At 41.8% G+C, this 14324-nt stretch overlaps 1 protein-coding gene across 2 annotated transcripts in view; it reads right to left on the bottom strand.

Moving 5' to 3' along the window:
* The window catches only part of Ppp2r5e (protein phosphatase 2 regulatory subunit B'epsilon), a 142477-nt gene that overhangs the window by 58701 nt on the left and 69452 nt on the right, over positions 1 to 14324 (bottom strand). For both annotated transcript variants that reach the window (XM_041657995.1, XM_041657996.1), the window contains exon 3: positions 10908 to 11104. In XM_041657995.1, coding sequence (XP_041513929.1) covers positions 10908 to 11104 — 197 coding nt within the window. The remainder of the gene's footprint in view (positions 1 to 10907; positions 11105 to 14324) is intronic.

The following is a 14324-nucleotide window of genomic DNA, read 5'->3' as shown; positions in this document are numbered from 1 at the left end:
GTTAGGCTAGAAGGGCTACAATTTGGAAATTAAGCAAATAGTTTATTTCCTAAGTAAAACGGATTGTTGTTTTAAGAAAATTAAAATTAATCATAGTTAAAATCCCTCTCAAAGTTCTGAAGAATTCTTGAGGGACAATAAATTGTTAAGACAGGAAGGGCATGAATACACAATTAAGAAAAATTATGTAGGTGACTTACAAAGAAGCTGGAAGAGAGTGAGAAGTATGATCAACACATTCTAACTATGCATGAAATTTTCAAAAGATAATTAAGTTTTTCTCCATTAAAGAGTGAACATGGCTACCCACAATCAACATATCAGCTGCCCTTGTCAAAAGCAACCAAAAATACAAGAAAGGACTTAAAAATCTTTAGATTTAGGGCTGGAGAGACAGCTCATTGGTTAAGAGCACTGGCTGCTTGTTCTTCTAGACGTCCTAAGTTCAGCACTAACATAGTGACTCACAACAGCCCATGACTGTAGCCCCCTGGGATCCAATGTCCTCTTCAGGTGTACATATATGCAGACAAAACACCCACATACACAAAATACAAAATCTTTTAGGGAAGGGAAGGGAAGGGAAGGGAAGGGAAGGGAAGGGAAGGGAAGGGAAGGGAAGGGAAGGGAAGGGAAGGGAGGGTCTTTAGATTCAGAAAAATTCAAGGGAGCCAGGCATAGTGGAAAAATCTTTAATCCCAGCACTCAAGAGGTAGAGGCAGGTGGATCTCTGAGTTCATTCCAAACCTTGTTTACAAAATTAGTTCTAGGACAGTGAGAAATACAAAGAGAAACCCTGTCTCAAAAAAACAAAGAAAAGAAAAAGAAAAAGTTTAAGGGGAAAAGCATAGTACAGAGGCAACACACACGCAAATACACAAATTATAACTGAAATTATAACTGAAATTCTAATTGTGTGTTAACTGTTATTAACAACCTACCCAAACTGACATTAAGATAAAGTTGCTCCCAGAAGCAACAGCTTATTAAATGAAAATCCCAGTGCCAGGGGTGGACTACCACCCTAAAAGCTGTTGGTCAGGGAGCCTCCTGGAGACCCCCAAATAACCCAATTGCCATTGCTATTGGTTGTCCATTCTAGTAGAACACAAAGAAAGCAAACTAGATTCGGCCTGGAAACTTCCTGGAGCCTATGCAGGCTCCAAGGGGAGAATAGGCAGCAATAGTCTCCTGCAGCTGTAGACCACATGCAGCAACGCTGTCCAGCCCACAGGATCAGCCTGTTCGTGCAACAGTGGCCAGTCTGTCACGACAGTAACCAACCACTTCCTGACTGTTGCCTGTCCTACAGCACAGAATCCACACATGGTATCATGAACCCAGTTAAAGGCCACGGCCGGGGAGGTCACAGCACTAGTGGGAAGCCACACTGCTGTTTTGAAAAACGGACATAAAGCACCTGTCAAACTGTTTTCAAGACACCTGCAAATGGCCTTAGGATAGTGCTGCCAGCAGCTCTGGTCATGGAGTCTTCCCTTTGCAGTGATCAGTAGTGATAACAGAGACTAATAAAGGTCGAGCATGAAGAACAAATGATTAAGGGCTGGGGAGATGGCTCTGTGGTTAAGAGCACTTGCTGGGCTCAGTTCCCAGTATCTCTGGTGGCTCATAACCATCTATAACTCCAATGCCAGGGAATCCAAGACCCTTTTCTGACCTCTGCAAGCACCAGGCACAAACTTACTAAACAAACACATAGATGTAGCAAAACATATAAAATCTAAAAATGAAAACAGAAAAAAAAAAGAATGAATGACTAGGGCTAGAGACATGGCTCAGCAGTTAAGAGTTCAGATTACTCTTACTGAAGATTCAAGTTTAATTCTCAGCACCCATGCCAGACACTTCACACTCACCTGTAACTTTGTCTCCAAAGGATCCCACACCCTCTCCTGGCCTCCTCAGGCACATTCACTTATATATACAAATCTCTACACAGACACACAGACACACCACACACATAAGATTTATTATTTACTTTTATTTTATATGTATGGGTGTTTCCTTGCATATGCATCTGTGCACTGTGTACATGCAGTGCCCTCAGAGGTCAGAAGAGGGCAACAGATCTCCCAGGATTGGAGTTACAGATGGCTGTAAACCACCAAGTGCTCTTACATTGGCTGGAAGCAGGCAATGCTCTTAACCACTGAGCCATCTTCCTAGCCCCAGTATTTTTGTAGAAGGTCAAATGACTATTGAATACATCCATAAACAGGACATCTGAATCACCTCCTCTGAGGCTCAAGGAACATCAGAGGAGGGGTAGAAAGACCAGAGAAGCTGCACAAAGTGGGTGGGAACTAGTGTGCAATGCTAGCTTCGGGACATGGCATGACTGTCGCGCTCTTCAACACCAGCAGCTGTACTACTTACGGAAGATCTGCACAAGACTGTGCAGCCTGCCTGAGAGCACAAGGGGCTCACTGAATCCCCAACCTTCCACGGGGATTTATATGTAGTTAACAGTTGATGGAGGAAGAAGACATTTCCTTCAACGGCATGCCAGTGGTGGAGGTGCTCAGGAACGTATAAGCAAACCCCTACATCCTGGCCCATTTGCCTGTAACTACTCAAACTCACGGGATCCCATGCTCCCAAAGAGGAAAGGGGCACGAAGGTAGAAGCAGGGCTAGCTGGGAAGAGAAAGAGGATTAGCAGACAGGGAAACAATGGAAAGCAAGAGAAGGAAAGAGTGAATTATGGCCCAAATAGGTCGAGGTGTGAAAATGCTATAATGAAACCTATTATAATTAATACACAGTAATAAAAATAAACAGAAAACCTAGACAGTTATATATACATTTACAATATTGAATACATGAACAAAGACCCTCCTATGGGGGCTAAAGGTGCAGTTTCAGTGGAAAAAGTGCATGGGTTTGGTCCCTATCACTGGGAAACAAAGAGAAAGACCTCTTCACAGAGCAGATTCCAGTTCCAGGCAGTTTCATGCTCTCACCTAGACATCTAGTGCAGATGGTTAATGCACATATGGCAAAATCCAATTTAAGCCGTTTGAGAATCTTTCCTTCCACATAAAAATACACAGAACACACACATAAAACTGCAGTCAATATCACAGAGTTCAGTAACACCAAGAAATAAATCTGCGTACCTCAAGACAATAAATACTGCTAACGGAACATTAACCAGAGTAGCACAGGGTGACAGTTTAAGGAAAAGGCAAAATACCTGTCAGTTTCTGTTTCTCGGACAAACGGTAAAGTGTAACATCTGCCTCTGGCCTTGCCTAGTTGATTCTCTCTATTCTCTCTAAAAATGTCTTTTAGTAACTGCATTATTATAGTCGTAACCTCTCTCCTATGTACCAAGAATCTAAATTTCTAATATGCTTCTGTGGTCATATATCTTGAACTTACCCATTCTCAAATTTTCCCAATAACTCTAGTTGGCAAACACCTTTCTCATATAGCACCATTCAGTTATCTCCAAAATCTTGTCAGGGTATAATTGTATTCACTATCAAATGCAAGACATGACAAACGACAAGCTCTTACATTCCCATCTGTGACCATTTCCAATGCTGCATTTAATAAGCTAATGCTATATTAATAACCAGAAGTCCTTTATCTTTCAGTCAACAGGATACACAGTGAAGTTAACAAAACATCCTGAATTAATTTGTAGGCAGACTCAGAGGCCCTTAATTGAGAATTTCTAATTCTCCACAAAACTGTATTAGTCTAGTAAGAGGCTAATCAGAGCTATAGTTTCCAGTTAAACCAAGAATGTATTTTTAAACAATGAGCACTTAGATAATCAAGTGACATGATATAATTTGAAAGTGGGGCGGGGGGGACTAGTGGCCGAGAAACAATATGAACGACTCAAGGAAGATCTCAAGAGAAGGAAAAGACTATTCAATATACTTTATACTAAAGCTACATTAACTCTGAAACTCGAATATCCTCAGTTTGCAGTATACATAGAGATTTAATCACACACTGGAAACAATGCAGGCTTGAAACCAAGACTAGTTTAGTCATAAAGACAAAATATGAAAATAATACAGCAGTGACCATGTGCTAAAGTTCTGTAGTTTTTGTAGGGAAAAATGGTAATATTTTACTCAAATGAAGCCAGTATATCCTAGGTCCCTGTTACAGGAGGAATCACTGTCTGTCACCATGGTCTTAACTTCCTCGTTCTGCCCACTCCTCAACCACCTTGCTGCCACATAGACCATGGAACAGAGAGCAACGTCCCATCCCTGTACCTGCCTCCTGCACATCCCCATGCTGACAAGGAGCAGCTCTGTATCTGCTTTTCCACATTAGGCTTCCCACAGGAACTTCAACAGCAACCACAAAAACTCAACTCCTCAGCTTCCAAGCAAAACCTGCTGTCCCTTAACGAAGTACCACAATGACCACAGCCACCTAAACCACCACAAGGGCTTATGCCACAGCCATCGAATCTCCTTCCTCTCAAAATAGCCACATAAACTATAAGTGGCTTTTCTGCACTTCTAGGTGACTCTCATGAATTTCTCTCCCTCCCTCTCTCCCTTTCTTGCTTTCCTACCCTATCACCTGCTGTTGGCTTACGGCTGCACATCTTTGCCAGTGCAACACTCCCCTAGGGATACTGCCTTACCACACTCTATCTTTTCTACTGCTATTAAAATACAAAATGCCAGCCAGGTGGTAGTGGCGCACGTCTTAAATCCCAGCACTGGGGGGGGGGGGGGGGGGGGGGCAGAGGCAGGTGGATCTCTGTGAGTTTGGTCTACAGAGTGAGTTCCACAAAACGGTTCAAAGCTACACAAAGAAACTCTGTCTCGAAAAACTAAAAAAGAAAATTAAGAAAATACAAATAAAAATATATGTATATGTGTACAAATATATATATATACACATACACACACACACACAAATATACCAGCCTTCTGATGGGTCTCCACTGTCTACGAGGTACTTCCACAAACTGACACACATTAACATCTTTCAGCTGCCCAAACTTGGCACTTTCGCGCATGCACACAAACAACTGTTAATGCTACAACAACATGGCACCGCATCTCCTGTATAGCAAGTGGTTTGGGGATTCCCTGGTAGTTCAGTCACCTGGAAAATCTGTTCACATCCTATTAAAGCTTTCCTCATTCTGGATACTCTGCCATGACCCCACACACACCTACCTCGAATCAACCTTCTCTCTCTCTTCCTTCCTTACCTAATACATAATTCTATTAGTATAGCATCTTTTAATTTGTTCATATTACACTTTCTACTGCTGGCAGGAAATAACTGCTTTTTTTAACCATCCAAACATTAATATGGATAAGGTGACACACGCACGTAATCTCAGCACTTGGGAAGAAGCTAAGGCATCATAAAGTGAGACTGACTTAGGCTACAAAGTAAGTTCTTGCCAGCCTACACTACATACCGAGGTCCTGTCTCAAACAAACCAAAGGCTGGGAATATAGCTCAGTGCTGATGCACGATTAATTAAAGCTCAAAGACTGATACTGGGGTTCAACCTAAAGATTCGAAAAGCAAAAGCAGCCAGGCTCTTACCTTGACCTCAGTCCAAAATGGCGATTCTGCCTCCAGGAATCTCAGAATGAGACTGAGAGCTGTCTCCTCCCATCTTATATTCCTCTCGAGGGCTGGGATTAAAGGTGTGCACAACTGGGATTGAAGGCATGCACCACCTGGTTTCTATGGCAACTAGTGTGGCTACTGGGATTAAAGGTGTGTGTTACCACTGTCTGGTCTATAGGGCTGATCAGTGGGGCTGTTTTATTCTCAGATTTTCAGGCAAGCTTTCTTTATTAAAATACAAATGAAATGCCACTATATAATGTAGTGATGTTTGCCTAGAATATATAATGTCCTAGGTTTGACACTCAACACCACCAATTTATTTTTTTTTAAGTAAAAGTATGGCATTAAGTCATTCAATAAATACCACCTAGAACTAACAAAGCCAATGCTTTTACCAACAAGACTATATCTCACATTTGGAGTACCCTCAAATGAAGTATTTTTAGAAAAGATGTGCAAATACACATATAGATATAAAATCTACATAGTTCAGCAGGATAGTGGTGGTGCACGCCTTTAACCCCAGCACTCAGGAGGCAATGGCAGGCAGATCTCTGTGAGTTCAAGCCCAGCCTGGTCTGCAGAGCTAATTTCAGGACAGCTAGGACTATCACACAGAGAAACTCTGTCTCGAAAAAACAAAAAACAGAACAAAAAATACAGAGAGAGAGAGATCAAATTTAGATAAATAAAAATGAATAGGCTACTGGAAGACAAAAAAATTCTAAGATATTTCAAATGGATAAATTTGACAAAACCAAAAGACATTATAAATAGAATGTAACTCAAAAAAATATGCCATAAAAACAAAAGTTTGACCCTAGAGAGAATGTAGAGTACAATACAACAACTAAAGTAACGAAAGGTCCTGATACCTTTTTCCATTAAAGAAGACACCACAAAAATAGAAAAGAAACCACTTACCTAAGTGAGCAGCTACTCTGGGAAGTGATTAGTAAACCTTGAGAAAGCCATTCTAAATGACCTGGATAGTGTTGGTCAAAAGTCATCCACTTCAGAACCGGAAGATTCTGAGATATCATCAGCTCCCTTCACTAAGAAGAGAAGAAACTGAAGCTTGGGAGAAAAATGAGTTACCAAAGACTCATCACTAGTTAAGATGAGAAATTGAGAAATACAGGCAACAGCTTCCACACGCTCTCCCTGGGACTCTGCCCTATATAACCACTCTTCCCCTGAAGGTAGGTTGTATGATATGCTGTTGATTATATGTACACATAAAATGTTTTTTTCATTCTAGTAGCCTGTGGGTGGTGCCCAGACTTCATTTGGATGGTAAAAGTAGCTTCCCAAACTCATACCTTCCTTTCTACTTCATTTGTCCCTCATAAGAAAACCAACTCTCCAAGTATAAGTCCCAACAGGTTGGATCAGCTTTGGGTATTAAGGCTGACAGCATGCCATGTCATCTTGACTCATTACTCATCCTGGTTTTCAAAACCCAGATAGCATTTCATTAAAAACACTACGACTTCCTTATCCAGGCAAAGTGGTTTCATTTCACAATCACAAGAAAGAGGAGCAGGTAGGGGCAGGTGACTACTCCCCAGGCAGGATCATCTTGGAGCTACAGAAATTGAGAGAAACTAAGGCAATGGAACTGAATACATCCAGCTGATAAAGAATGTAACTATAAACAGGGACCATGCATATTCAAGTATCTAATAGCAAAACATAATAATGTTATTTACTAGTGATGGTGCAAGCCTTTAATCTCAGCACTAGGGAGGCAGGTGCAGGTGGATCGCTGTGAGTTTGAGGACAGCCTAGTCTACAGAGTGAGTTTTTCAGGACAGCCAGAGCTACACAGAGAAACCCTGTCTCAGAAAACAAAACAAACGCTAAATATTCTGCCATGTGATAGGGACTAGTCTAAGAGATTTACACTTTATTGGTAATTTTCAGGATCCCCACCCCAAGAGAGGCATGACACAGGGAGATAAGCAGTACCAGAATCTCTGCACACAAGAACCTTAGAGGTGGGGAGAGACAACCAAAATGACCTTTGGTTCCAAGCCTTCTTACACTTTTAGCCTGTACACACACACTGAAGTCCTGTGAATACCAATGCGCACACGGCACAGTCATTTATTTAGGCAGACTTCTCAGTACCATATGAAAACTGAGGACCCCAAAAACAAGCAATTCTCAGACATAAAGTAAGGTGGCCCTTGAATTCATCAAGGGGGTTTACTTTCTATTCTATCATAAGAACTTCTTATCTATACATATTCCAAATTGTATACGTGCTATAGCAAATAAGTTGTTAACAAATTCTACAAATTATATATGAAAAGACAATATACATCCGAGAACCCTACACAAAGTGACTTTGAAGTACTCTAGAACAGTATGCATGAAACCTATTCAAAGCTGCCTAAAGCAGGGCTCAAGAATGTCTTAAAGCAATATAAATGGCTTAAAGGAGATGGGAATGAAGGGCAGGAAACAATGGACTCTTAGGAGACTAAAGCTGGCGAAGGATAAGCTGGTTCACAAAACGAGGAATTTTTGCATTATGCTAAATAGTAGGTTTAATGGCTCAATATAACTGAATGATAGAATATCTTCATTACAATTTCAGAGCCTGAAATCTCTGAAATCAGTTAGGCTCAGCTAAGAGGCATAACAGAGACTAAGACATACGTGACAGTTCCTCTCTAGGACGTTTTATCTCTTACTCGGGGGGAAAAAAAGGGGACAGCACATTCCCTAAGAGTGGACTGCCAAGAAGCAGAGGACCTGAAGGATGGAGAAAGCACTGAGCCTGTCAGAAAGAGCGGCATACTGTAAGCCAGCCATGTGGGGGAAACAAGAATTAGAATTAGGGGCCAAACCCTACAGTACATGAAGGGGTGAGATGGGGAGAGAGGGAGATCAAATGTTGGTAAAGAGACAGCGCAGCGGGGCTCTCGTTTCAGTCACTCTGGGAGTTAGTTTGACAGTGACTTACAAAATATTTATCCTAAGACCCAGGAATTACACCCCTTACTGTCTACCCAAAGGATCTGAAAATGTATGTCCCACACAAACATGCAGATTTCCAGGGCACTTTAGTTGTAACTGCCAAAATGTGCTTGAAACCAAGATACTTCGTAGGTGAATGAAAAGACTGGCTGAGGCACACAACGGGATATAACTGAGCACAAAGAAAAACGAGCTGGCCGGGTGTGATGGTTCACACTCTAATTCCAGCCCTAGGGAGACTGATGCAGGGCTGCTGAGAGTTTAAGACCAGCCCAGGCCACAGAGCAACTTCCAAGCCAACCTATTATACTTAACCCACCTCAAAAATCAAAACAAGAATGAAAAAACATAGAGCAAACCAAAAACTCTACTAAGGGAAAGAAGGTAATCTGAAAAGGGCACCTTCCCGATTCAAAAAGCAAAACTATGAAGACAGCAACAAGGCCAGCAGTCTTAAGAGAGCAATGGCAGCATGAAGCTGCTATGTGATACTGTAATGGTCCATCCACATCACTAGACTTTCATCCAAACCCAGAGAAGGCACAAAACCAAGCACGAGCCTAAAGCAAACTACAGATTCTGGTGGACTACAGTGTGCCAGTGTAGTTCACCTATTATAACAAATATGCCGTTCGGGATGGTGATAGCAGAGGCCACACATAAGTGGAACTGGGGCAAATGGGAAATCTCTACACTTCCAATTTTGCTATCTACATAAAAGTAAAAGCCTACAATCTTAAAAAGATAATTAAAAAAAATCACTCAACATACAGAAACCCTTTTAAAAGGGTAAACTGCTAATTAAACACAGTATATTCATACAGTGAAATGCAGGTAGCTATAAAACAGTGTGGCTTTATATGTACTGATGAACTGCTCAGCGAAAGAAGGAATGTACAGAAAGTCGTGCAGCACATCATTAGTGTGTTTACACAAGTATTCGTGCAAACCCATCAGCATATGCTTCTGTCCTCATGAGCTAGCTGCAGAAAGACACAGAACAAAGTTATAAGCTGAGTGTCTCTGAAAACACAGGTAAGCTCACACCAAGAGTGCACTCTCTGCAGAGGACAGGTGGGCAAGAGAAGACGCTGTCTGGCTGGGAGGTTAGGAAAGGACTGCCCAACAGTGTAACTGGTGGGATATGAGACTAGACCAGCCTTCCTTGTGTGGGCTTTCTTCCCTCTTTTAAAATGGTCAGCTTCGTATTTGTGGCCTCTACCTAGCAGATGCTAGAATTACTCTCTTCTCATAAGCTGTGACTACCAAACATGGCTCTGGACATTGCCAAATGTCCCCTGTGAGGTATAAGTGTTCTTTGCTAAAAAGCAACAACAGTAACTTACAAAACACTCTTGATAACATATTACTGTAAATTAATAATAAATCCAACTCATATATATATGTATATATATATTTAATGCCCCATATATATCTTTCCCATTCCCCCTCAGATATATATGGTTGTTACATACCAATCACTATCACAAGCTCATCTTTGAGAGCCCCTCCCAATGCTGAGCAGGCATTCCACATGCCTGCTCCTCTAGTGGGCTTCCCAATGATGCTCAGGAGCTTTCGAACCTCTGCAGCTGTACTGCATGAATCAAGTGACCAGCCTTCTCCATTCCTCCCACCCGCCTCCCCAAAACAATGACCTCTCAATTCATAATCTTCTCGGATACTAAGGAAGGCAACCACACCACAGAAACCTAACAGTCAAATTTTGGCTTGATTTTTAAAAAGCTAATGTAACTAATGACACAGTCAGAATATAATTGTTTGCATTATACAAATGTTTCTTCCTGTAATTCCTAAGGAGCACACAGAGTGCCACTGTTCTGACATCATGAAAGGCATCGCTCCTGACTTCAAGGGAATTACGGAGAGCGGGATTCATCAGAAAGCCGAGAGAGGCCTTAACTAGATTCTCTAAATCACAATTTTATTAGGTATGATGCCATTTCTAATATGCCACAATGAAAGGGTGGCAGGACTTGAGATACTCAACAGGCTTGAATATTTTCAAACAAATCTTAAACTGGTTGATTCTCTCTCCTGTGTCTTTGCAGAGATCCAAGGCACACTGGCCTCAGCTTCACACTCTGAGGTCACTCCTTCCATGCTGCAGTCGGTGAGACGGTCTGGATTTCATCACCATGAAATCATGCTCTTCAAATCCTAGTGCTGTGCTTGCATTTAGCTCTCAGGAGGTTGGCCTTTGTTTGTGAAAGAGACCTCAGTGACCTCACTGCAATCAATACACCCATAAGTGGCTATGGAAGATGCTTAAGAGTGTCAGCGGCGAAAAAAGCAACTCACCATTCTAACTACTTCAGGGTAAGTCTGCTCTGTCAGACAGCCTCTGCTTATTGTAATGTAGTCCACCAGTTCATTAAGAGTGGAGCGCTTGTATTCTTTCATTTTTAGATCAGATAGCGTGTCCATGAAGTCAAAAATGACACAGCACTGCTGAAGTTTCTTTAGGAACAGTTCAGGCTGCTCTGAGGTTGGAACGTCTGAGAAAAAAAGAGGAAATGGTATAAGTCTGTCATCAATTCCAGGCAACAGGAATTCTCTGAGAAAGTTACGTCAAAAGCGAACTCAAAAGAACAAGACAACAGTGTTCTTGCTAACATACACACAGGCAGGAGACACCGTAAATACCCCACCAGAGACCCACACAAATGACTGCATTTGCTATTCTGCAACTGACTAGATCCCAAGAGCCACCTGCAGGTTAATATAAAGTTTAGCCCAAAACACCCCAATGCCAATATCCTTAATATCTAAAATTATTGAAAAAGGCCAAACTTTCCCTTATAAAGTGAAACCACCAGTTTTTGGTTCATTTAAATTCATTTACCAAAAGACTTCAGAGCAGAAATGCCAGTCTATTCTTTTCATGTTGACATCTTTGGTGTTTAAAGCAATGGCTACATGTAGGTTTTGCTTTTAGTTTCTTCTGTTTTTGTTTTATTTAGGTTTGGGCTCCACGAAGTTGCTTTGTGAAATAAACACGGAAAAACAACAAAATGAAATAATGCCAAAAGTATGCCAACGCAGAGACATGGCAGTTGGTAAAGTGCTTGCACACAAGCATGAGGACCCAGGTTTAACCCCACAGTCACAGGAAAGCTGGTAGGCATGGGAATGCACATCTGTAATAGCTCACTCACTGAGGCGGCAGAGAGCAGCAGTGTCCCTGGGCCTTGCTAGCCAGCTAGCCTACCTAGCTGGTAAGTAAGCCCCAGGTCCCCGGGAGAGACTCTGTGAATGGCTTCTGAGGAACATGCCCAAAGCTGACCTATGGTCTCCACATGCACACACCCAAGCAGACACACAAAAAGAGCACATCAGAAGTGGTAACATAAGAAAAAATTTCACTGAAGTCTTTATCTTTTGACCCATGTTCTTCTTGAGCAGTGAGAAAAACCCTCTTACATCTTTATTGAAATATCCTCAGAGGGCCAGCAGAATGGCTCGTCAGGGAAAGGCGTTTCCCACAAACCTGACAATCTTAGTTTAATCCCTGGAACCCACATAATGGAAGGAGAACGCCTACTCTACAAGTTGTCTTCAGAGCTCTACATGTCTGCTATGTTTATTAGTAAAATTAATAAATAAAATTTTAAAATAGTTAAGTGTTTTCAGAATAGATATTTATTCTCTTTTCAAACATACAGCGAATTAGGGGCTAGGGGATATAGCTCAGTTGGTAGAGCACTTGCCAAGCTTACACTAGTCCTTGCTTCAATCCCCAACACTGCATGAAATCACAAGTGCTAACACTGGCCTGCAATCCCTGCACTTAGGCCAATAGAGGGATCAAGAGTTCAAGAGCATCCTCAAGCTTGAAGCCAGCACGGGCTACATGAGACTCTATCTAAAAGGGGGCGCCAAAGGTGGTGGCAAGATAGTTAAGCAGTCAAATATGCTTATTACCAAGCCTGACTCCCTGAGGGAAGAGAAATAAGATTCTAAAGTAAGGCATCAGAAAAAACCAGAGCAAAACTGTCTTCTGGACAGGAAAGGACCATGCACTCATGAACTCAGCTGTAGATGTCTGCACAAGACCTGTCCAAGCCCCAGCCGGGCAATAGTCTAGCATGGAGTGGGGAGAAAGCGTTCACAAGCCTTTTTCCCTAACAGAGGAGCTATGGACAGCTGAGGACTTCTAGGGGAGGGAAGTTGGTTTTCTTAAGTATGTGGCTCCTGGTAGGACAACAGTGACCGAGTGGGTGGTCCTACATCCAGGAATACTGAGACAGCATAAACTGAAGCTGAGGGAAGGGTAGCGAGGTAGAGTTGATATGGAAGAACTTAGAGGAAAAAATGAGGGGTGAATGTTCTCAAAATCATTTTATGAAAATCACAATAAACAAAAATATTTTTAAACTACATAGTATAGCCAGAAGTAATATCACAGACTTTAATCCCAGCACTTGGGAAGCAGAGGCAAGTGGATCTCTGTGAGTTCAAGGCCAGCCTGGACTACATGAGTTCTAGAACAGGGCTTTGTAGTGATTCTTTCTCAAACAAAACAAAACAAGAACCTGAATAATATAAATTTGAATCCCATACCATAACAAATTGCTCTAAGGATATAATTCAACTAGCAGTGTTTGCCAACTCCATCAATTTGATTTCAAACCAGAGAGAGAGAGAGAGAGAGAGAGAGAGAGAGAGACAGAAAATAGCTCACACATTTAGTTCAAATAGAAATTTGGGGTTAAAATTCTCCAACTAGGAAGGAATATGATCTACAGCTGGCTAGTCTACTTCTCCCACTTCTTTCTACTTTACCCACCCCTACCCTATGCTGTAGCTTCCCATGAATGGCAATGAGAATTAGGATCAGTGTAGTGGTTTGAAGAAATAGCCCACAGAGACTCATCTATTTGAATGCTTGGTCCATGTTTGGTGAAACTATTTGAAAAGAATTAGGAGGTGCAGCCTGTTGGAGGAGGTGTGTCACAAGGGGTAGCCTTGAGGTTTCAAAAGCCAAAATTATTCCCCCATCAGCTCTCTGCCTCCTCTTTGCAGACTGACCCTGCCTGCCTGCTTCCACACAATCTACCATGATGGCTACCGACTCACCCTCTGAACTCAGCCCTGTAAATATTTTCTTCCCTAAGTTGCATTGGTCATGGTGTTTGTCACAATAGACAAGTAACTGACACATTCAGAGCAGGCTCTACTGCCAGCATCCAAGTGAATAATTCATTAATACTGAGAATACATTTAGAGGTAAGCAGGTGGCATTCTATTTTAAAAAAAAGAGAGCAAGATGATTATTGAGATTTCATGATGAGTTATGGAACTGGAAACAATGCTTGGGTCTCTAGCCACACCCACATGGCCTCTGTGCTACTGAAGGACTCCAGGGCACTTGGCCAGTTTACCCAACACCACGGAGGTAAATGGAACAGAGAAAATGCTTACTACCGCAACATCAGCTAAAGGTTAAAATCTTCAGGGGATTTTTAATCAATCCAAATTTTGATAGCTTAAACAAAGCCCCCAAACCAGACTGTCCACATGGAGAAGGCTTACAAATACATAGGAAGTCTGATACATCAGTAAATGACAGCTTTTTAAAGAGCAAGCCATCATTCACGCAAAAACAATGTCTGTGGTCACTCAATAGATTTACATATTTAACAATTCAAAGCATTCAGGCAGTTGGCATTTAGAAGCTTTTTAATGGTAAGCAGTTGGAATCCATTCTTTACTAAT

The sequence above is a fragment of the Microtus oregoni genome, unplaced genomic scaffold, assembly GCF_018167655.1.
Source record: "Microtus oregoni isolate MIOR12 unplaced genomic scaffold, Mior012 000009F_ref0000495, whole genome shotgun sequence".
Taxonomy (NCBI): domain Eukaryota; kingdom Metazoa; phylum Chordata; class Mammalia; order Rodentia; family Cricetidae; genus Microtus; species Microtus oregoni.
Note: the sequence above shows the minus strand (reverse complement) of the source record. Positions and strands in the feature narration are given on the sequence as shown.